This window comes from Cyrtonyx montezumae, unplaced genomic scaffold, assembly GCF_038088225.1.
Source record: "Cyrtonyx montezumae isolate F1298 unplaced genomic scaffold, pur_monq_1.0 scaffold_14, whole genome shotgun sequence".
Lineage (NCBI taxonomy): Eukaryota > Metazoa > Chordata > Aves > Galliformes > Odontophoridae > Cyrtonyx > Cyrtonyx montezumae.
The window spans coordinates 6,390,144-6,414,840 of record NW_027071870.1 but is presented as its reverse complement, the minus strand read 5'-3'; the positions used below and the strand labels follow the sequence as shown (position 1 = coordinate 6,414,840).

At 34.0% G+C, this 24,697-nt stretch overlaps 1 protein-coding gene across 1 annotated transcript in view; it reads right to left on the bottom strand.

The window, feature by feature from the left end:
* Positions 1–24,697, bottom strand: part of MALRD1 (MAM and LDL receptor class A domain containing 1) — a 210,036-nt gene that overhangs the window by 129,073 nt on the left and 56,266 nt on the right. Inside the window, exons 19-23 of the mRNA XM_065731331.1 lie at positions 23,744–23,920; positions 21,327–21,504; positions 5,459–5,615; positions 3,978–4,088; positions 2,718–2,931 (exon numbers count right to left, since the gene is read on the bottom strand). Of these exons, the coding sequence (XP_065587403.1) occupies positions 2,718–2,931; positions 3,978–4,088; positions 5,459–5,615; positions 21,327–21,504; positions 23,744–23,920 (837 nt within the window). The remainder of the gene's footprint in view (positions 1–2,717; positions 2,932–3,977; positions 4,089–5,458; positions 5,616–21,326; positions 21,505–23,743; positions 23,921–24,697) is intronic.

The following is a 24,697-nucleotide window of genomic DNA, read 5'->3' as shown; positions in this document are numbered from 1 at the left end:
TTTGCAGAACATAAACGCATTCAATTAAAAGAACAGAGCTCCATAGAGACCATAAAGGTAAAACCAAATTGTAGGAATGTTAACTTTCAGCTGAAACAAACCCCTAGCTAGTTTACTTAAACATGTTTCCAAAGTAATTCATGCAGATTTTATTAGCCACTATGAAGATTATTTTGGTTTCTCCTTTAATTATATTTAGCTTATGAGAAAAAAAAATCATAATGCATGTTCTTTACTAATTTTTCTAATTTACTAATTTTCCAATTTTGAATATCAAAACAGACAACATGGTTAGTCATGTGTCCACACAAATTATGGTTGAGTCAATACACAGTTCCAAAAGTATAAGCTGCATATATGGTTTGCTCTATAAATCCATAACTTTATTATAATGGTCATACTAATCAAGCCTAATCTTGCTTAAAGAACCAGGGATTTCACCAGAACTTTTAAGATACTTTTGACTGTACCCTTAATATTGTTAGTATTATTGCTGGAAAGGAAAGTACTTTGAAGATAAATTGGAAAATTGAACGGATCATTTGATCTGACAGTGTAAGGAATGACAAAGGCTTTCTCCTACAACATAAACATAACCTGAACTTCTTACAAAGTTCAGCCACCTAAAAATACCTTTTTTTTTTTTTTAATTGGAATGTTGTCAGAAGACTCAGTAATTAAGCTGATGAGTTAACATTCATTGAGTACACATGCACCAAAACAGCTTTCTTTTAAATTTGTCCTTAAATTCAGGCAGATTTTCTTTGAGGAGGCTGTGTGCATGAAAAAGAACTCCAAAACTTGTTCTTAAAAAAAAAGAAAGCAATAAAATGTAAAAATGTAACTTTTAATATTTTTTTATAACAACCTGCTATTTTTCATCTTTTTAAATCTTATGGATAATGCTAAAAAATAGTAAATTATAATAGCATTTAGAACATAATTTTTTATGTAGAAATAGATCACCATTTAACTCAGCTGAATGAAACTGCCTTCATCTTTTGCCTTATGACCATACTGCTACATAATATTTCAGGATCTTATCTAAAGAAATTCTTTCAAGTTGCATAGGTTGTTATAACTCTCTGCGCACATAACAAACAAGATCTGAAGTAGCAATCCATGGAAGTAGCAATCCTGCTAAAATTTATGTACTAGCCAATGAGCCCCCAAAATTGCTGGAACCAGTGATCGATCAGTTTTCATGCACATAAAGTGACACTGTCAACAACATCTAGAAAACTTGGTTTATTGTAGCAGAACTCAAACAAGCTTTTGCTATCTTCTGCTCTGAGCGAAGTTAAATAATGATTGAAAATTTTTATGGCCACACTTTTAATTTTTTATCTTTTATTTTTTAATTTTTTAATTTTTTTATTTATTTATTTAAGTGATTTACCACTTGGAGAAAATGGCTGACTATCTGATAGACTTCATACTTAAATGGGATAGCATAATGAGCAATCATATTGCTTTAACACTCATGTGGCGGTGTCTTTGGAGAATTCAGCACAGTAAATTGATAGGATAGTAATGCTCAAATCAAACCTTAAAAGCGCCCTTTCTCACAAAATCCAGACTAACATTCTGCCCTTAGGCAACCTACTTTCTTGTCTTAAAATAAATAAATAAGTTTAATTATATTCAAAGAAACAGGAATCAGGGTATACTACACTTACACATAAGCTCTTTCACCAAATCCTATAAGAGAATAATTTCCAATGAAACACTGAAACTCTTTGCCTGATCTTGTTCACACTGATCTCGTAAGCACATATTAAAATACAAGAAATAATCAATAAATAAATAACCACATTCAGAGAAAGTAAAAATTAAGGTCTAATTCCTATCACTGTTATGGAAAATTCTATCAAATAGCTTAGAGATATGCTATATCGCTGTTTTGGAAATCAGTGAGAAGTCTATTAGAGTGAAAAATAACTAAAAATATAGCCCCTTTGCCATCTACCTTCACTTTATAGGATATCATCGTTACTTTGCTTCATATAATTGTATTCCCTGAGAAGTTGATAAATTGCATACCTAACCTCAATAAGAGTAGGGCAACTTTTAACCATGTAGTAGACTATGAAGATTTGATTGATCTTGTGAGCATTTTCTAAAATCGTACAGGAAAAAAACACATTAGTACTATTTAAATAATATATTGTTACCCATTTCTCTAGAGAAAAAACAAAACAAAACAAAACAAAACCAGAAAACATTTGATATTAAATACTATCTTAGTTCCTGTTACTACTAATGCTGTTTCTTGACGTCTCTCGTAAAACTATAATTGTACAACATTCATACTGGAATATTTTTCTATTATACTTGACAATCCTCTGAATATCAAAGAAACTAGGTCCCCATTTCCCAAAGGTATTTTACTTGATATAGCTTTTTTTTTTCCTAGTCTTAATGCATTCTTTTCATATGGAAAACAGATTTTTACTTTGTATTAAAGACAGATGTTTTCTGAATTACGTTAAAAAATTTACTAACAGTATTTTTATTATTCATCACATTATTTCAAACTAAATAAAAGTTATTAATTTTTTAAAAAAATTAAGGAATATAATTCAATAATTACCCATGTGTTTGCTGTTTTAAGTGATAGGTTGCCAGAAACACTGAAGCATTCAGAATTCCCCACAGGCACAGTTATTTATAATTACATTTTTCAAAACAAAAAAAAAAAAAAGTATCATACTTACTGCAAATGACAGGGTTCTCATCTGAGTTATCTGCACAGTCATTTACAAAATCACACAGATTATCCTTTGGGATGCAGTATTTGTTGGCACATGTGAATTCCTCTAATGTGCAAGGTCTGTCTGGAATGAGCAGAGGGGAACAATCTTCAAAGATAATATCATCCACTGCCACATCTCCCATGTAACTGACACCACGTTTTGCTCTGAAAATAATCTAACAAATATTACAAAATATTAGAGTAAAACGCTAATCAGATATACATGCAACATGAATAGAACAGACAACAATGGTCCTTGCAGATCTTGCAAGTGGTATGTTCTTATTCTCATAGCACAGTAAGTTTGCACTACCACCTGTAGACGTTACTACTGTTACCAAAGGACTATTATCTAACATCAGCCATTTACAAAAAAGGGAAAGAAAATGAATAAGTCAAACAGATACCAGCAAATTCCTGAATTAATAGCAAGGAGTTCCACTTCTGCAAAGTAAGCAGGAAAAATATTAGTCTTTCACTAGTTATTCCTGTGAATGTTAAAAGAAATTCGAAGTTCAATTAAAAGTCATCCATGACAGAAGTAATGGGCAATGTAACACAATTTTAAATGAAGCATAGAATAACAGAATCATTTAAGTTGGAAGGGACCTTTAAAGATAATCTAGACCAACTCCCTGCAACGAAAAGGAACATCTACAGCTAGATCAGGGTGCTCAGAACCCAGTCCAGCCTGACTTTGAATGCCTCTAAGGATAAGGTTTTCACCACCTCTCTGGGCAGCATTATCCAGTGCTTCACAAACCACTGTTGTTTCTGTCTGATGTGTGTTTCTATTTTAAGAAAGACACAAGGAAGCATGACATACTGACAACTAAGCATCTCTATGATGTCGAAGGTTCAGATCATACTACAAATGGATATAATGCTCAATATTACTTTTTCATAAATCAAATGCAATGCTACTACATGCTAAGGGGAAGAAAGTCAAATAGTTAAAAACTATAGTTGGATATAGAATATAATCTGTCTTACAAATGGATGTGTGTCCAAGACTGAAGAGGAATGAGAACAATTCCAAAAATATGTGTGTATCAGATAAGTGATCAAACAGAAAATATAATTCTTATTTATTTATTTATTGCTATTCAGAAGGGAATGTAAAATGTTTTTATGTGGCAAAAAGGGAAAGAAGGGGGATATGCAGAGGGTAAAAGTATCTAAAGCCACTTGTCTGGAGAGCACATAAAATACGAATACACACCTGAAAATCTGATCGAATTCCCAAGAACACCTCTGCTCTGTTCCATTTTGGACCTTGGCTGTCACTCTGAGTCCAAAGTGTAGAAGTCTTATTACCTGTTACACAAAGTACCTAGAAGGAAATTCAGGTCACAAAAAATTTCCATTACAAACTCAATCCATGTTCCTTTATTTTGTCCATGGTATCTTCTATAATTTAATTCTATATCACCATTAAATGTCCAGTACAAAGGGATTCATTGATGTAAAGTACTATTTGAAAAAAAAAACAAAACAAAACAAAACGATGCTTTAGAACTTTCTCATCTACAAACACATTCTGCTTAGTTATTTATCTGGACCAGGACTTCCCTGTAACCTAATTTAACTGAAAACCCTATGCATTTGAATTACTTTGCAAGTCATTGAAACCTGACTGCTAATTCTTTGTTAGAGTTACCCATGCCAAGTCAGAGAGCAGAAAGTGGATAAAAATGGTTCCAGCTAATATTCAAATGGGGATTGCACAGTAAACCAACAACTTACAGGTGTTCGAATTACAGAAACACAGACGGTCATTCATGCAAATAGCAGGAGTCTTCAATATGTCCTAGATTACATTTGATGGCAGGTATGTAATCTAACACACAAAAATCCAAACTTATGACTGTCACTTTTTGTTTAATTCAAGGGAGAGAAGACTAATAAAGGGACTTCAGTAGTTTTCAACCACAGAAAAGATTCACATTTATAGAAGCCTTATAAGCCTTAAAAGAAAATAATGCCAGATTAACTAAACAATTTTATATTCCAGATTTTTTCTTCCCTTATAGTCTACTGAATAATTAAGCAATTGAAGTAAGGCAACAATTAACAATGTTTAAAATACAATGACTTTGTGATTTAACTTTGGTATACCTTAAAATTGATAAAGCTGTCAGTTAAGTAACTGAGTGAAATTGTAGTTTCCTACTAGAAACTACAGAATCATAGAATAATTAAGGTTGGAAAAGTCCACTAAGATAATCCAGTGCAAGCATCAGCCATCCTCACCTTTCCCACTGTCATGGTGAAATAAATGTTACGCTTCCAAATGAATAACATAGCAGTAAGCAGTTTCTTCAAAATGTCACAATGAATTTTCACACAATTAGTTCTTTTTACAAACTCACAGATTTGTCCAAAAACCTAAATTTCCAAATATCTACTGCTGCTTTTTCAGTTTCAAGAGGTATTATGCACTAGAAGGCTTTTTCTTGAACGGAAATTTCAGTCTTGGCACATGTTTAAAGGTCACCATTTTAGTTTGTTGTAAAATGTTTTCCACAGCATACTTAATCTAACATTTCCTTCAGATCAAAACATATTGAGAGCAGTAGAACATTAGCAATTGCTCATTTTCATTAATTGACAGCATAGGCTATAATTAAATGACAAGGCATTCATTTTCTCACATATATTTCAGACATTAAGAACGAACCAGAACAAATTACAACTCCATACCTCCAGAGAACCTACTGTTGAACCATTCATATGGTTCCAGAATATGATTTTGCATTTGGGTCCTGTAAAGGAAATGACTGGTGTAGCAATATCAGCAGTGTGACCATATTCTCCATTTGAACTGTCTGCAAACAGATATAAGCCTTCTTCAGTATACCTGCCCAGAGAGAAAAGGTTTCCGTTATTAAAAAGAAAAAAAAATGTAATCAAAATTAAGTTTCAGTTGTACTAAAGTGATAGTATTTCCTTATACATATATTACACCTACTATCTGGGCATCTGGATGCCCTTAATTCATCAGTGTGTTGCCAGAATCCCACTAAACTTCTTGAAAAGGCATCTGGTACTTTTGTATCACATCTAAACAAAGCAAAAAACAGTCTTTCTTTACACAGTGTCAGATATCTGAGCCTCGATGGCCTTTTAGTTTCACTCCATTCATCCTCTTTCATCAGTGAAATCAGCAGCCTACTCAAAGATGGTGTACATGCAGACATCCTCCTAGCTCGGAGGTAAGAAATTACAAGAGTGGGTAAAATTCTTATAAGTTCATAAGTTCATAAGGTTGGAAAGGACCTATAAGATCATCTAGTCCAACCATCCTCCTATCACTATCTCTACCCAACTACTAAATTAAGTCCTTTAGCACCTCATCTAAACGCTTCTTGAACAGCGCTAGGGATGGTGCCTCAACCACCTCCCTAGGCAGGCCATTCCAGTGCCTGACCACTCTTTCAGAAAAGAAATGCTTCCTCAGGTCTAATCTAAATCTTCCCCGGCGCAACTTGTGGCCATTCCCTCTCGTCCTGTCATTACTTATCAGGGAGAAGAGGCCTACCCCCTCCTCACCACAACCCCCCTTCAGGAAGTGGTAGAGTGCTATAAGGTCTCCTCTGAGCCTCCTCTTCTCCAGACTGAACAATCCCAGCTCCCTCAGCCGCTCCTCATAAGACTTGTGCTCCAGACCCCTCACCAGTTTTGTTGCCCTTCTCTGAACACACTCCAGGGCCTCAATGTCCTTCTTGTAGTGAGGGGCCCAAAAGTGAACACAGTACTCGAGGTGCGGCCGTACCAGAGCTGAGTACAGGGGGATGATCACCTCCTTGCTCCTGCTGGCTACACTATTTCTAATACAGGCCAGGATGCTGTTGGCCTTCTTGGCCACCTGGGCACACTGCCGGCTCATGTTGAGCCGAGCATCAACCAACACCCCCAGGTCCTTTTCCTCTCTACATTCTTCAAGCCATTCTGCCCCAAGCCTATAGCATTGCATGGGGTTATTGTGGCCAAAGTGCAGGACCCGGCACTTGGTCTTATTGAACCTCATCCCATTTTGCTCAGCCCAGCTGTTCAGCCTATCCAAATCCCTCTTAGCTGCCTTTAGGGTATGCATCAGACTTTGAGAGTACACAGTGAGACAGTTTTACGGTTTTGGGTAGCTGAGATTTAGTTGCTAAAAAAGCTGCCTTTTGAAGAAAATGCAGCTTTTGACCAAATAAAAGATTCTGTTCTGTTTAGTGGAGATACTGCACAATTGGTACTTCACAAAAACATGAATATTTCCAACAAGGCCTTACAAACTTGATGGTGGGACCTGCATGTTAAAAATTTCCTTTCCTAAAATATCTTCATTATGGTTTCCTGTTTTCCTTTCCTTTTGTGATGCCTACAGTGAACTCATGACTGACTACTTGAATGATAAAATAACTACAAAGTTAGTATATATAGGTTTATTACCATAAACATACAAAAAAAATGTAGATCAAATATATTATCTGTAAAAACTTGCATGTTAAAATAATTTTAAAAGTTAACATATTAATTATAGCCCATCACACAATTTGGAGACTAATGAATTCCACCATTCAGTCACTTTAGGAGTAGAATATTCTAAATACAACATGACATAGAATAAAATAGACTAGAAACAAGCAAGACTACACTTACACAGCAATTTTCTCTATGAATTTGAAATCCTTTAATTAATTCATTAATCCTTAGAATCACATATGCAGGAACTGCTGACAGATTGATAGTCTGCAAACAGACTGATCTTTCTGGCTAGCCCATGGTAAAAATTTCACCAATATCTCCTTATCTTTTCTATTTAAATGAAAATAATTTTCCATATCTTCCTCTTTCTTGACAGTTGGGTGTTAAATTTTGCTTTATAGAAAAATTAAAATCTAGTAATAGCAATTGATAAAAAACAGTCTTCATCAAATAATTGCAAATTAACATCTGGTTCACTGATTGTTACAAAAAATACTGTTTCCACCTTCTCCGGTCTCTTACTTTAAAAAATAAGATTAACAGGAGATCTGCTATAGTCTTGGAAAACTACAGAAAATATTTTAGGAGGTGAAAATAACTAACAATTCTGATAGCAAAAGTCTTTTTGATACAGAAATCCCAAGCTATTTCCTTCAACAAGGCAGCATGCAATCATTAGAACTTCCATAGGTCAGAATAGTGGGAGCACTTTTAATTACCTGTTGTAGAAATGTTTGCTTATCATGCACTTTCTGGAGGTTTCTCAAAACCTTACACAGCATGCAAGAGTGAGAGAATCATTATTTACAGTTATTAGGAAAGATGCATGTAAAATTGTTTCAAAGGTATAAAAGCAGGAAAGTGGATTATTGCCATAACGTATTTGTAGCATGGAAAAGTGACTCACAGCTGTAAACTATTCATATAATGGCTTTACTTAAATATAAAGGGGAATACTATAATATTTCTTTAAATGAAGGAGCTAATGCGGAAAAGATTACATCATTTTGCAGACAATATCTTACGTGTGTACATCAACTAGTTAAAATGAAGCACATTTTTTTTAAATAGAAATGAAATACATACAAGAAGTCATGATTAAGTTATATTACCACTTATAAAATGGAACTGACTACCTGCAGAATTGTAATGTCCTCTCTTATAAAAGAAATGCCTGCAAGTTTCAAGAAAAGATAATCTTTTTTTAAGCCGTGTAGAAGAGGATATTTTTGAAGGAGTAAAAATTTTAGAAATACTTCTTGAACTGTGAGGCAAAACTTCACTTGGCAAAGATCAGACATTTTAATGGGCTGAGAATTGTTGATAAAGTCACGAGGTGCCAAGGGAAAGAGTAACGATCTGGAAAAATCTGAATCTTCTCTACAGTTTTACTTTATTTTCAAAAGCAGAAGACAGAAGTGGCCCTGAAGCTTTTCTTTTACCACTGTATCCTGGCAATGTAGACATCTTTATAATTACTACATGAATTTACATAAGTAGCGTAAATATTTGCATTTGCACTATGGCAGAAAATAAGCTCAAAATATAGAAATACATGCTATTACCAAATTACCCTAAAGCTTGTATCACTCCAAAAATAAAGTAATTAAAATAGCTTTTTCTAATAAGCTGCAGTGACAGCTGAAAACTTTGACACTTATATAGTTACATATTTTTCAAAGAAGTTTTCATTTGATCTAGTCATTTATTTCCCTCCTTTCTTCTGAAGAAATTTGTTACTTCAAGGTAGAATAGTGAATTTATTTTATTTTTTCCTCCGTTCTGATTTTTTTTTACAAGAGTCTTGTCTGGTGGTAGAAGAATATCACGTTCTTTTAATGTCTAGAAAAATATTTTAAAATTCAGAATTTAATCATCTACTGGGAATTCATGTCTTCAGTAGCCTAAGAATGTCAAAATTTCCCCAAACTAGAACAAAATTTAAAACAAAAATCAGTGGCAACATCAGGGATTTCAGCATTGTGGCCTAAGAATGTCATATAGTATTGACAACAACACTCAAGAGGGCTGGGATTAAAGTAACAAGCAGAATTATTAAGAGATCTGAAAACATACTAAATATTCTATCTGTAAATGCTATTGCAAGTTCAGAACAGTCATTGAGATTCATTTGAATAAGCAATAGGTTACAAACAGTAGTATGATGAAATTCAGACATTCATCTCTTACTCGCTGTCTTTGGTCAAATCTCTTACCTGGAATTAGGCCAAAATCACGTATCTACCCAGATAATTCTCATCTCATAGCAGTTATTTTGCCCTTTTTTCAACGTTCACTGGAGGGTTACATTTAAAAATAGCAAACTAGTCTCAAGAACCTTGGGTGATACACTTCACTGCATGATATCTATTAAATAAAGAAGTGTATGGAGTTGGAAAAAAATGTTATGGAAATGTATGGGGAAGTAAAGAGAAATGGAAAGATAGAAGAGGCTGGATAAATATGTTTACTCAGTCTTCACTCCTCTACTTGTCACTTATCAGTGTTGTTGTTTAAATTCACTACCTCCTTCATTCTCGGGGTAACAGGTACTTGATGCATTACCCATCATGCACGTTGTTTCCAAAGGAAGCCAGCACTTGAGGTAGGAAAGCGATAATTTGTGGCCAGTGGCCAAGCTTTTATTCAAGATGTATAATGTCTGTGAATCTGAAGAGCACACTTCTCTAGTAGGCAGGAAAAGAGAATGAGAAGAAAATATGTTGCTTCTGTAGTATTTGCTATATATTCACTATCTGCACCAGAAATAGTTTGATTACTTATCTTTCAGTAGATGATATAGGATAGCCTATTACAGTTCATAAGATACAAAGAGAATTTTACAGCCTCTGTCTTGAAGTGACTTACACATAACACATTCATGAGTTTCAACAGGGCCCTTTCATGAGTGAAGGATTGCAGCTGTAAGAATATTACTGCAGAAAATCAATATCATGGAGTCATAGAACAGCTTGGGTTGGAAAGGATCCTTAAGATCATGTAGTTCCAACCCTCTCCTGCTATAGGCAGGGACATTTCCCACTAGACAGAAGTATTTCATAAAATGTGTAAGTTCCATTAATCTTACAGGATAATAAGAACTCCAATAACTTAATCAATTCCACTGAATATAAGAGGAAGATTTTCTGCATGAAACAATTACAACCACTTAACTTCTAATAGGCTTTGAATGGACAGCCACTCCAGTCAATACTGAACAACTAGAAGTAGTATAAATACATGTATTGCAGGATTTTCAATGAAATTTAAACATATCTGTAAACTTGTCTTATAATTAAAACTGACCGGGTCAGAAGTCAGGATTGCAGATTCTTACTTATAGCTATTTTTGATAAATTTAGTATCAAACACAAGTAAACTCCAAAAGAAATAATATTTTGCCATAATGTTCAAAATACTTTTTATCTAGTCACCTCTTTCATTAGCATTGAACATTCATACGCTATTGACTTAGAACCAAAAAAAGTAATATAATTTTCATGTCATAAAGTAGATATTTTTTCGCAAGGTAAGGTTCCAAGAGCTATTTTCTGTTACAGAAGCCATCTTTTAGCCATGTTTACAAAAAATTGCACAAATTTCTGACTCCCACAGATCTAGTTCTTCTGAGTAATTTTGGATTGGGATTATTCTTCCAGAGTCAAGCTAGAAGTTTAATATTTCATTTTGTTTTATTATGCCTTGCATGTTAAATGACTTTAAACTGATCAAGTTCTTTCACTTTATTAATACTATAAGAGTCTCCTGCACCTCAAATGCCTCCTTTTCTCCTTAGATCGATGTTCATTTAGATGTTTGCATTGGCAGCTATTCAGTCCTTCTTTAAATGTAGTTACTGAACCAAGGGTTAAGTAGATAGGTTAAGTAAGATTTCTGCGCTAATAGGGACATAAAATCAGTGTGCTTTGAAAATGTCTTTTTTATTGTAAGGATAAGCCTTTTTTCACTTTTCTTTTTCCCCTCTCTATATATAATTATTTGAAAACGTATAACTATGGTACATGAATCTACTTTACCTCTCTACTAAATTTTAATTATTTGTTCATCATACTATATGGCAAAGTTGTCAAGCAGAACACTTTGCAGGTGTTACTGTGAAAGCCTTGTTGATTAGGAAGTCTTTGACTCCCATGGGAAGAGTCTTTGTATCCCATGATATTCCAAGCAAAATCTCAAGGTCATCACTGTATCCCAAGCACATTTAAAAACCAAAACAGGTGTAAGGATGCAAATGCACAGTACTAGAGTCAAAATTTTTTGATACAAAATTTTCTATCCTGAGCAGCTAAAGTTTGGAACACAAATACAGGATGAATTCTCAGTGGATAGTTCAAACTGAACAGAAATAAAGCTATTTAACATAACTAAGAACTGACCAAATAACAGGACCTGTAGTTAGACACACAGACTAGAAACATACTCCAAAGAAAATCAGTATAAATTAAAAGAGGAATTATTGCACTCAGAATGTGCTATACTTATTACCAGACTCAAGAGCCAAAATTCTAAAAAAAAAAACCTTACTACAGAGAAGTACAACATTCTTTGACTACAATACAAATATACTGCATAAAATTTTGAGTGTCTTTGACTGTTGTCTAGTTTTAAATCAACTAATATAAATTTCATATAGAAAATTTACTGGTAGAAGCTTGCCCATGCAGAGTACAAATCAAACTATTTCCATTATGAGATTACAGCCATGATCTGACATTCTCATGTACAGAGCTGAAAAATACTTCAAGTTTTCCTTCTTAAATCATGATTACTCAAAATGGACTAGTTGTTTGACATCATCCTTCAAATAACTTTTGATTGTTAATTTACTTTTGCAAAGCTTCTAATTGTCCTCCTAGCACTTCTCAAATTCAACCATTTTTCTCTAAAAAACATTTCCGTACTTGCTTCAGAATCATTAAACACACAGTACAGACTGCTTTTAAATATATAAATAAATTTAATGCTATTTATGTTCAGTTTTTCATCAACAAATGGCTTCTGTGTCTTAACGGAATTATTCTGATGACTGTGTATAATTCTAGATTATTTTTCCAGAAACATTCTTCTGAAATTTGCTAGTATTAATATAAGTTGACACTAAAAAACAAATTATGATAAAGTCAAAAGATAATTTTAACCTGGAATCTAATAATACTTCAGACTTCTTTACTGAGGATGGCTTATTTCTCTCAAATGGTGGTGCAGTAACCAGAAATTCAAAGTTGTGCTTCTAGTTCTACAGAGGAACAAGAGGATACTGGAGTCATTTTAGTTACAATGTTATGTTGTTGTTTTTTTCCAGAATGCACTGCAGGATTGTCAATAACTGGAGGGAAAGATTGGAAATCAATAATTCTATAAACATTTTAAAATACAATTCTTTTTGTTGCCTCATCACCTTATTCCTCAAGTCCCTAGTCTGGAGTAACACTCACACATTCAAACTCAAATCACAAGAATCACAAGAACTGTATGTATATAAGCAGAATGCACATGAGAGATTGTGGTAGATACATTTACTATAGCACGCTCAGTAAACTCCTTTGAGCTTGGCTGAACTATTCCTTTCCTTTCACTTTCCATATTCTAGTACAATAACCACATTCTCAAAATAAGCTGATGAGCCTGTAAGATTTAAATTTTCATGTTTCACTTCACTATGAATAGGGTTCTCAAGTGAGATAGTTAGATATGCACATACATTTGTGTGTGTAAATTATTTTATTACTAAAGTAAATAATACTACTGAGAATAGCTCTATGGAGCATAAAAACATTACATAAAGCTCATACCTCTCCTTCACTTATACATAAGTGTAACTACCTGTGGTACTCTCAGGTATCATTAATCTGCTCAGTGCCTAAAAGATTTATTTAAATGTGTTGTCATTACATTCAGTGCTTCCAAGAAATTCCTGATAATAGTCAGCAGAGCCTAAACAAACGAGACAGGAAGTTCAACGTAAGTAAAGCATAATGAAAAACATCAAACTCCAGACACTCATCACAAAATGACAAACACAGAATCGGCATAGTAAGCATTTATTGTGGCATATTGCTGTGAAATTTGGTTTTGTATTCAGGAAGTCATTTCTTTTGGAGAGCTTTTATTTTAGTTTATGTCCTTTCGGTAGGAACATAGACAATTGCTTACCCATCAGTCATTTCATATTCTATGCATTTTAAATTCATTTAAGCTATTTGGAGGAGTGTCTTTGTAAAACATGGGTTCTGATTAAAGGATACAAATTTGGAAAGATTTTTTTTTTCAAAGGAAATTAATGAGAAAAAAAGCTGCATAGTAATTTCATTGCTATTTGTGCACTGTTTAAGGAGTGTATCACTTGTTATAACTGTAAGAGAAGCATAAGTCTCTTGAGAAGATTTTTGATTAAAACAAAACAAATCAATAAAAAAACATTAAAACACACACACAAAAAGAAAAAAACCCCACAGACACTATCTATGCTGCTCAGAGTACCCCATGTGCTAAGCTTTAGAGGAAAAACTTTAATTCTATAAATGAATCATAATTACTTTTTGTAGATTCATCTGCCACTATCATTCAGGTAAGAAGAAAAGAATCCAGAAGGCCATGCAGATTTGGTTGGAGAAGGGACTAGAAATCTATGTGGTTTATATTAGTGATAGAATGTAATCACAGCGGAACAGAGATGACTGAGTTAGCATGTCAGTGCTCATTGTTCTGGGACAATTTTGTGTATTGTGCTAAGGGACACGCTCTCATATTACAACAAATGGAACCAACCTTAGCTAAAACTTGGCTGGAGCTCATCAGTACACCTGAACTGCATCACTGACATACCACTTATGGTCAGAGAGGAGAGCACACAGTGCTGAGTGAATCATAAATCTCATGGTGCTTCAGATCTCATTCTCTTTCACTAGCTGAGCAGGACCTTGTGCAAGAAGCAGCCACAAACATTAGATCTCTTGCTCAGGCAAATCATAATAGTGGCACCTTCCTGTACAGCTGTGCTTTCTGTTAGAATTGTGCATTTGCAAATTTTGAAAATGTCTACACTTAACTGTACATATGGATTTTTTTGTTTGCTTGTTTTTGTTTTTGTTTTTTTGTTGTTGTTGTTTTAAATATCACAGCTACACTTTCTGAAATTGCATAACATTGGGTACTTTAAGAGCAGAAACTAAATCACTGAGTTAAGGTTACCCTAAAATATCAGAAGTCTAAAGTAGCATCATCCGACATCCAGAACTCAAGCCTAATAAACTTAGCTCAAAATAAGCATGCCTTTATAATTTTTCTCAGAAAATATCTTTTCAAACTCCCTCAAGCTTTACCAACAACACTTAAAAGCATTGCAGCATTACCAAACAACACACAAAGCAAATGGCCTGAGATGAAAGATCGCATGTTTTGATCATAACATACAAGTCACTGGCTGTTAGATAGATTTTCTCCATTGGAGACGTTAGCCTCATGGCTTCTGACTGACACAGAGCTGAGATTAATTCATGGTGTTTCCATGGCTCATCTCAACCTGCCACAACTCATTAGCATTCTGACATATCTCCATAAATCCTCAGAGGTCGAAGGCAAAAGGGAAACAATGAGAATGAATTTCCTTCTCAAATAACTAAGCTTAGGGTGAAAAGATCGAGCTAATTTCTAATCACTATAGGCATTAGTTTTAATTTGCAATTTTCTATGTTTCAGTATAGTATAGAATTTGTACTTTGCTATAAAAACTGCTTAGTAAATACATTTTTGCTTAGAATCAAATGTCTAATGCTTATGGTCTTTTTAACTGTCAACTGAGATTTTTACCAGCATGTACAGTAAAGCAGTGTTTGTGATATTTTGATAGTACTTTAATGCAGTAATAACATAGACTTGTCCATGTTTCACAGCCACTTTGAGAACAAACATACCTCAAGCTGCACCTTGTTCAAAAACTCTGCACCTTGATTATCTGAATTCTTATTCTCAGGAAAAACAAACTATTTAAAAAATTGAATGAATTGTCACACATTTTTTTTCTGATGAATCATCTAGTCAAGGTTTCTAGAAAGGCTGTAATAACTGTATAGTGCTATAAATAAAACAATAAGCAAAACAGTAGTAATGCGTTATGTTGATCTTTTTGGATAGATAGACAGATAGATGAACTATTATTTATTTTTTAAAAAATTGTCTGAATCACCTATGTGAGAGAATATGCTTCTAAGTGTTCAGAGCCTAATAGAATGCATTTCCCTGTAGCACTTGCATAGCATGTCACTCTAGGGAAAACATGAGAATATATGTTTTATAGAGAAAAGATAATTGATGTCTCCTTCTATGCCTTGACTGAGAGGTCTGCACACAGATCACAAATGTCTGAGAGTTTACATGTAAACTTCACGTGGACAGAACTATTGTTATCTGAACCTCAGATATTAAGTGACAAATTTGCCAGTAGTAACAAAGCCACTTTATGATACATAAAAGAAGGAACACTATCCAGGAGAAGACTTCATCTGGACATATGGAAGCCCAATCTCAATATCACAAAAATATTTTAAAACGTTTTGGACTTCTGGACTTAAAGTGCTCCTTGAATGATGGTGCCTTGAAAGAAGAATGAAGCACTAGTATGAAGTTAAGTGGAAGGCGAGACAACTCTGAAAAAACTCCTACAATGGTGAAGGACGTAGTCATCTATGCTGAGGGTGTTGAGAAGACAGATCACCAACTACATTTCTGGTAACACAGAAGGCAGCTAACTACTGCAGCAACTGGAAGGGAAGTGGCCTTTGTTCTCCTCATTCTCCAGTTTACAACTTTGTTTTTGTCTTTAATTTCCAGCTTTCTACACCCTTCCATCCAGGAACTTGCAGGCTGCTGCTGCAATGATTTTCTACTTATTGTTCTTATGGATTATTCTCAAGTCTTTAGACCTGTGAATTATGCAACAGTGATTTACCTATTAAATCAGCTTTCTCATGGGGTAGAGACTGCCACTTAGGAAACAGGATTAAAGATGTTATTTTCTTTCACGTCTCTTCTTTTATGCCTTTTAGTTCCCTTAGAAAGGGGAAGAAAAAAAGAAAAGAAAAAAAGAGGAATAAAGACAAGAATAAAATTATAGGTAGTAATCAATGAAATTTCCCAATTACTACCCAATAATATTCATATACAAAGTCACCACCTAATCAGTGCTCAACATTTGCTTCAGACAATCACAGTGTGCTTCAATAGTCATAAAATCATGTTATAGATAAGTAGATAAAATAGATAAATACTATAGATAAATAGAAAAAAAAATAATAATAACAGTAGGGTGATCCTGATGAAATATAGCTAGTTCCTAGCTTCTGTTACAAAAGAGTTCCAGGGGAAAATATGCTATAATAAAGAAAATGCTAATTTGGGAGATTGTTAACTACAGTTGGCCATTTTTCCCTCTAATCCCTTGTGTTTTGTTCCTGCTGTTATTGGTTTGGTTCTTAAATAAAAAGAAAACCTTATTTTTAGTGTCACTGTATCCCTTCAGGTAGGAATGGTCCAAAAAAATCTTTGTGTATGTAAGCCTGTCCTATGAACACTGATTTCTTGTGCAACAGCTTCCAGGTCAAAGTTACTCAGGTCTCTTTCCCCTTCACACCATATATTTCTTAACTGTACAGAAAAGTTTTGGAGACTACCTATGATTTAACATGCACCCAAAAAGTATTCAGAGTAATTTCAGTGTTCCTTTTATTATTACACCCCTGTCAGGGTCAATGACACAGAGCAAGGAAGATTTGTACATGTAATAAAATGATGTCTCTTGTTACATTAAAGAAGTGAAACAGTAAATTATATATATAAAGTGTTTATAAGTAGTTAAATTCTGCTTTCTTCCCATTTTTTAAGAGGTAGTGTTCTTTGGGACTACAATTTTTTCATCTGCAGTGAAGCCCTTAGGCTCTCAGCTCTCATTTCAGCTGTCAAGAAGTATTTTAAAGTATACTACTTTAAGGCCTTCAAATTTTCCTAAAGTAAATTCCAATAATTATCATCTGAAAAGCAGACAAAAGCAAGACAGATGTGTTAAAAATGGTTATCAGAGGAGTTACTTACAGAGTAATAATTATTATGTGAATGCAGAATTTTTGTTCTATGTCCTTTTTCGTTTTGCTTCATTAGATTTGACAACTTATTAAGGTATGAATTATCATATCAATTAAGAGCCTACAATGTTCTCAATTAACTTTTGTATCCAAATATCACTATTAAAGTTGTAGAATTTGCTACTCCATTACTTAGTTTTTCTCAAATGAAAATAACTGGTTTTAGTTATCTTCTTGCTTTATATACATGTTTAAGCCCATAGGGGTTAATACTTTCATTATTATGGCATTTAAACCCAACCGTAATAAGGAATTCCTGTTGCTAAGTGGAGAAACATGGCATCAGATCTCTACATTAATACATACACAATGGTCATTTCATTACACAGTGAATGTCACTTAATTCTTTGCAAAACATTTACCAATCTTTCTTCATCTTTTCTTCACAGGACTGTTAGGGAGCCACAGAATTCCATAACAGCTTCTGTTCCTGCAGGCACTGGGGTTATATACAAGCTGTTCAACTCTCTATTTCTCAAGTCAGTACTTTCAATTAATGTAATTATAGGTTCAAACACACACACCACTTCCTTACAGTTCATCAGCCTACATCTCGGTGGCACAGATAAACAATCTCTGAGAAATTGACAGTTTGAGTCCCAAACTATTCACAGAAATTCTGCTGAAAAAGCTCATTGTAAATTCATAGAATGGCTTAGGTTGTAAGGGACCTCAAGGATCATCACATTTCTACCCTGCTGCCACAGGCAGCATTACCAGCTGCAAGAACAACTACTAGACCAGGGCTCCATCCAACCTGTCCTTAAACACCTCCAGCAGCATATCCACAAGCTCTCTGGCAACCTGTGCCAGCACCTCACCACTCCCTCAGAAAAAAAAAAAAAAAAAAGCAAATAAAACCAACAACAGAAAAAAAAATAACCAGTTGTCCTGGTATCTAATCTAAACCTCCCTTACTCTGTTTAAAAACCACCCTTGTCCTATCACTACCTACTCATATTAAAATTTGATTTCCCTCATGTTTATAAACTTCCTTTATATATTAGAAGGCCAGAATGAGGCCTCCCCACAACTTCTTTTCAAGGCTGAACAAACCCAGTTCCTTCAACCTGTCTGCACACGAGAGGTGTTCTAGCCCTTTGATCATCTTTGTGATCCCTTCTCTGGGCCACCGAAAGTTCCACATCTTGCCTGTGCTGGGGGCCCCAGGCTTGTATGCAATACTCCAACTGGGGCCACACAAGTGCTGAGTAAAGGGGGAAAATCCCCTCCCTTGCTCTGCTGGCTACAGCATTGGATTGTAATCCATTCTTGTATCAGAATGAATCTATTTCTATACATAATCATTGTGATCTAATAAGAAAATAATATTACAGGTCATTTCTCATCTATACCAATGTTAATTTGGGGAAAGAAAATAAAAACATTTTAGTGTTTTAATTCAACAAAGCACTGCTCTGTATTTTCCATTGTAATTTGGAATCCTCACGCTTCCATTCTCATCTATAACAAAAGATTGGGAAACAGCACAACCAAATTATATCAGTTACGTCCAGTGTGAAAGATCTCAACTATAATACATCATTGTTGCCTTAAAACTACAATTTTTATGGATCATTTACTTTCAATTGTTTCAGTCCTTTTTAATATGTAGTTAGTTTTATTAAACCTGAAAAATTGGGTGAAGAAACAGTGATATTATTTCATGTATCACTGTTACCAACACAAATCTGTAGTGAAAATTCTGTGAGATGACTTATTCAGTGTATGTGCAATGCTACTATCAGCTAATATATAACATTTAAACAGCAGTCAGTGAAAGATTTGACAGCCAAGCTGTCTTAAGTATTTGCTCTTTTTTATGGAATACACTTCCGTCATGTAGAAAATCTAGAGACTTTGAAACAATTGCACTATATTGCAATTGTGGGGGTTTTTTTGTGTGTGTATTTTTTTTGGTTTTGTTGTCAGTGATGAATGTGGAATTTGTGTCATTATGGGCTTTTAATTTTAATGAAATACACAGTCAATTATCATACTGAGATGATTCTTTTACAGGTATAGAAATAAGCTCAGACTATGCAAATGTCATATAAAACTCATTTTAACCTAGCATATAAATAGCAATTTTTTTCTAATTTTTTTGTGATTTTAATTTAAAATCTATTTTTTCACTAAGTGGACTATTATAACAGAATGCAAATACAACTATTGCTACATATAGGCAAATTTTTTTCTGTTCACGTTACTGAGCATCAATGGCACTGTAAGGAACTTGCCTAATTAGATTAAGCAAATTGGCATGACATTGAAAGTTTCTTACAGTTAATACATGTGCCACTCAAACTTAGAAAATTTTAGTAAATTTTATCTTTTTCTGGCATATGACTGTATTCAAAAATCTTCTAAATTGTTTCTTTTTTTAATTTTTTTTTTAATTTATTTTATATCTCAATGAAAAAAAAAGCTAATTCCTCCTCCTTGAGAGAAACGGAAAGTATGTCTTTGGAAGGAACTACTTATCATTATAAACAATGTCTAGAACCCAACACACATTTAGAAATCTTCACTAGGAGAGTAGAATGCTATATGTTTTTCATCTATTTTTAACTTTTAAAGAATAATTTCTAATAGTTTATTGGTATCAGGTAAAATTCTAACCTCTCAAAACAATTACTTCAGTTTGTGAACATAAAGTGAATAGCATGTGCACAGACTATGCTGTTTTCTGCAGAGTAAGCCTGTTTACTCAAATAGTCAAGCTTCCAAACTCTCTTTTGAACAGTCTGCTTTTCAGATGGACTGTAGATTTTTGAACTTATTCTATTATTTTATTTTTAAAGGGAAAACCACATATAAACCTTCACAGAAAATGACAGCTCAGGTTCTGACATATTTCCACTCTGATTAGAATATTTCTTCATTAGCACGCTTATATTTTTTATTGAAAATGCTCAACAAAGTAATACAAAACAGCTCTGTTCTCCAGGAACTTTAGAAAATGATTCTTTAAAGCAAGGAGAAAACTGACAGTTTTCTTCAGTAATCATTGAAATAGTATTTGGTCAAGGAATAACAATCAGTTATACCTTGTTTGAAAACGGAATACTACAGACAGAAAAGAAATAACATGAAAGACTTGTTGGAGTAGTAATATTTTCTATTTTTCTATTAAGTGATAACTTTTATCTGATGTATATATGCACATAAATAAAATGAACTACATTTCAGTTTAACTACAGTTGATTCAAAGTGCGCTAGTTAATTACCAAATGACAGCTGAATTCACAAGGCACACTGTTGGGATAACTGGCGCTGCACACCCTTGGCAAAATTGCACAGATAACAATTGTGTAAACAGTTTTCAAAGTCGTTTGAGACAGCTTGCAAAGTATTTGAAGGAAAATTTTGTAATAGCGAGAGAGACAACAGAACAGGAACAGCTGCAGCCGAAAATTGACTATATTTCAAAAGTTGCTTTGCTGGTACAACAACCTCTGCATTGGTCAGAGCATCCTATCCATTGGATGCTACAAGCAGTCCAAGCTGATATTACAAGGTGCTACAGGGAGGGTTGATGTCTCATAGCTTATGTATTACTGGTATATAGGCTGGGGCATGGATATGCATAAAGCTGGATCAACCATGTATCCTCCAAAGAGGTATAGAAAACTTGTTTTCCCAAAAGAGGAAACATTCTTATATCCCACGTGTTCTCTAGTAGAAGAGGCACACATTTATTATTCTGTATAGGGACAATTTTGGAGGATTACTTGCAGAAGAGCATTTAGAAATTGTACCTGTTTATTGACATTGTAATACTTGATTTACCTATTGCATTGGCAACACTGATCCTGTTTATTTTCACTTAAATCACACGTCATGCTTCGATACTTCGCAGTTTTCCCTGTGGCAATTCACACATGGCTAAACTCACAGTTCAAAAAGCAGATGACTACCTGAAAAACTTTACTCACGTAGTATGATCAGTTGATGGGCAATGTTCTTCTTCTCCGGGATACAGTTTTGCACCACTTCCAAGTTCCCACTTAAACATTTTTGTGTTACTGATAGAATCAGTTTCTGATCTCTCTTCCAAGGCTGGTTGATACCATCCACAGTGGGTATTATCTTCAAAATTGCAGATATCCTTAGCTTTAGAGATGAACAGGAAATATTTTTTTTAATATAAAAATAGGGAACCATTAATTTATACTACAATAAAGTAAATAGAAAAAAAGGGATTCAAAATGTAAACTCTTATTAATACTTACAGACTTCTAACATTAGTATTTTTTCCTCTACAGATGAAACATCAATGATACTTTCTATTTTCTTTCCTATGAGGCAGATACTTTTTAGGAACATAGCAACACTTCTACACATTGGTAATTATCACTGTATGTGTTCCGATCAGCTTTCAGTCCATTCAAATAGTGAATATATTGTGATATACGCTGGGATGTATGTAAAAGGCATCTGATGTTATTGTATGTTAGCCCTTCTTCACTCTAACATGCTGATGATATTATAAACTCGCTGCAAATTATACACAAAATCCTACACAGAAACTCTGACAAATCAATTCATTATTTCAAGCAGTCCTCAAAATTCCTTAAAGCTACATAATAATGCTAGTATATGACATTGATGTCAAGTACTGAATTATTATCTTACTAACTAAATGTGTAGCTGCTTGTGTCTCAGTTTTTGATTTCCTGAGCAACTGGACAAGAAAAATGAGCTCACTGCCATCCATCCCTCATAATGCATCTCCCTGAAGAATATTTGAGTGGTGAATTGGAGCTGTTTCTTCATTTATACTACTTATTCTGCAGAAACTTTGACTAGAAACGATAGACTAATGAGAGAATGAGTTCTGAATTATAGTTTTATATCTCCATTGAGGAATCAAAGCACAGCCAGTGTGAGTATCCATATGAGGATGTGTGATGTTTCCTGAGACTACAGAGTGGCACGGTATTATGGTATTCTATCCTGCTTAAATAAAAAAATATATACATGTTTTTAAAACAATGCTTCAAATGCCTTTGAGATATATAATATTTCTCTGAGAAAATATTTTTGCCCTTGAACAGGACATACTTAATTTTTGCATTGTTATTTGAGACAAATTGACAACACTGCTGTAGTGATTGGATGCTTCAGAAAAAGTAAATGTATGAAAGTATATTCTATCTAGTACTTATCTGTTTCAGAAGGAAAAGATTGTAACACATCATAAATTTCTGAGGAAAAAAGTGTCTACTCAATAAGCTCTTCATGTATTTTTCAGTATTGTTTTTCAATGGTTAGTGTTTATGCACATTATACAGGAATGTATATATTATGTAGTAAATAACCCAACTCACATTTATGTCAGGTTAATTCACCTAAGAAACAGACAGGAGGGAGACTAATTATACTTTTCTTAGCTAAATTCTCAGCCCTGAGAGAAGTGATTGGAGTTCCCCACACCATGGATAATAAATGAAGAGATTTGATCATCAGTGAGATCTTTTTACCTCTCATTAATTAGTTGAAAATGTTTCTGTTCAAAAGCAATTGCGTTTTAAGGCAGAACGTCTTTGATGGTTTCTCCTGAAATGCTATAGTGTGAACTGGTGTCACTCAGAAGGAATAAGCAAATGTCTTAGAAATCTATGGACACGGTCTGGTAGCACAGCCCATTGTCTCAGGTCTATTGCTCTCATCAAGTCTCTGGGAATTTAGAGATTGGGACTCACTGACTTTTGTGCAGAGCACACCATGCTGGATACTCTAGTCACAGGAAAACACCTGAGACCTATAACAGGTTTAAATTTATTTTCTCATTTAAACTTAAGAGGCCTAATACTACGCTTTCCTGTCAATTCAGACTTGACAGCTCATTTGCCAAAATCAAACTTTCTAAATGGACTAAGTAATAGCAAAAACATTATTATTTTCACAGTTGAACTTCAGCGTGTCTGCTGCTGAAAGTACTGACTACAGTCACAGAAGTAGATAAGAAATGGACTCAAGTATCCCAGATACACGCCCCAAGTATGAGACTAGAGAGTATTCTCTCTTCCAATCTGAACATTTGGAAAATTTTAACATAAATTAATTTGAGAAAAGGGGATTTTTTTCACCAATTTTGCCAGTAAGTTGAATTGGAAAATAAAATTGGAATATAAGTCCAACCATCCCATTAAAAGGCAGAAAGCAGAAAAATATCTCAGCTTTCCACATTTTGAACAAAATTTTGCTCTTTTCTAGGAAAAATATTTACAAAAAAATTATGCTTAAATGTTAGTATCAAATAATAAAGGTAAATAAACAGTAGTTAAAGTAATATACTGAATAGGCACAAACTAATAAAAGAGCAAAGTATAGAAATTAGCAAACTCACCGCAATCTGATTCATCAGATTTATCAGAGCAGTCAGGTCTAAAATCGCACTTCTGGATCATGTTGATGCAACGGCCAGAGTCTCTACAGACAAATTCATTCTCTGTGCAGTTGTTGAATGGGAGTGTGACAGGAACTGAAGTTCCTGACAGAGTTGTAGAGACTGTTGGAAAGGTTCCTTTAAAAGACAAGGAAAATTCTGAGAAACATAACAAAAGCACTCCAGATTTTTAATGATTTCTTCCCTTGCCACACACATCCTTTCTCAAAGTTATAGTTTTACTGCAAAAATAGTCTGGGTAGCCAGGCTAAGTTTCTTCAACGCTGCCCAACAGGAACTAAATGTGATAGCTACGTCTCCTCAGTGGAAAGCCCTAGGTTGGTCAAGTCTGCCAACTAAAATTTATACAACCCTCAACACTTATTTAAGCCTTACACGTGGCTTTCAAATTTAAATGAAAATAGTTAATTAAAAAAACTCATGTCAAGGAGACTATCAGAACAGTTACAAAAACTCAATTTCCTTGTGAAGCAAAGCTAACAGATTGTTAGATAACAATGGCCTTTTTTCAACACATTGATTACTGTAACTAACTGTAGAAATTACCAGCTAACCTTCTAACCTTTTAATTTAATCAATGAAGAAATATATTCTTTTCCCTCTAGAAAAATTAATGTGATATCATTAACATTTCCTACCACTGCTTTGCAATCCATTCTCTATGTTTCTTTTCCTACAGTTCTTTTCTATGCACCTTTCTTCAGGCTAACTCTGATTTCTTGAAGAACTTCGCTAACATTGTGCATAAAAAGAATTTTCATTATACAACTCCTTTGAATTTAATCATTAATGTAATCATTAGGTGTTGTGCACAATGCGCTACAGTAATAGTAATATAATAAAGTAATACACCTGGGTTAATTAAAACTACATGTGAAGACTTGATATGAAATA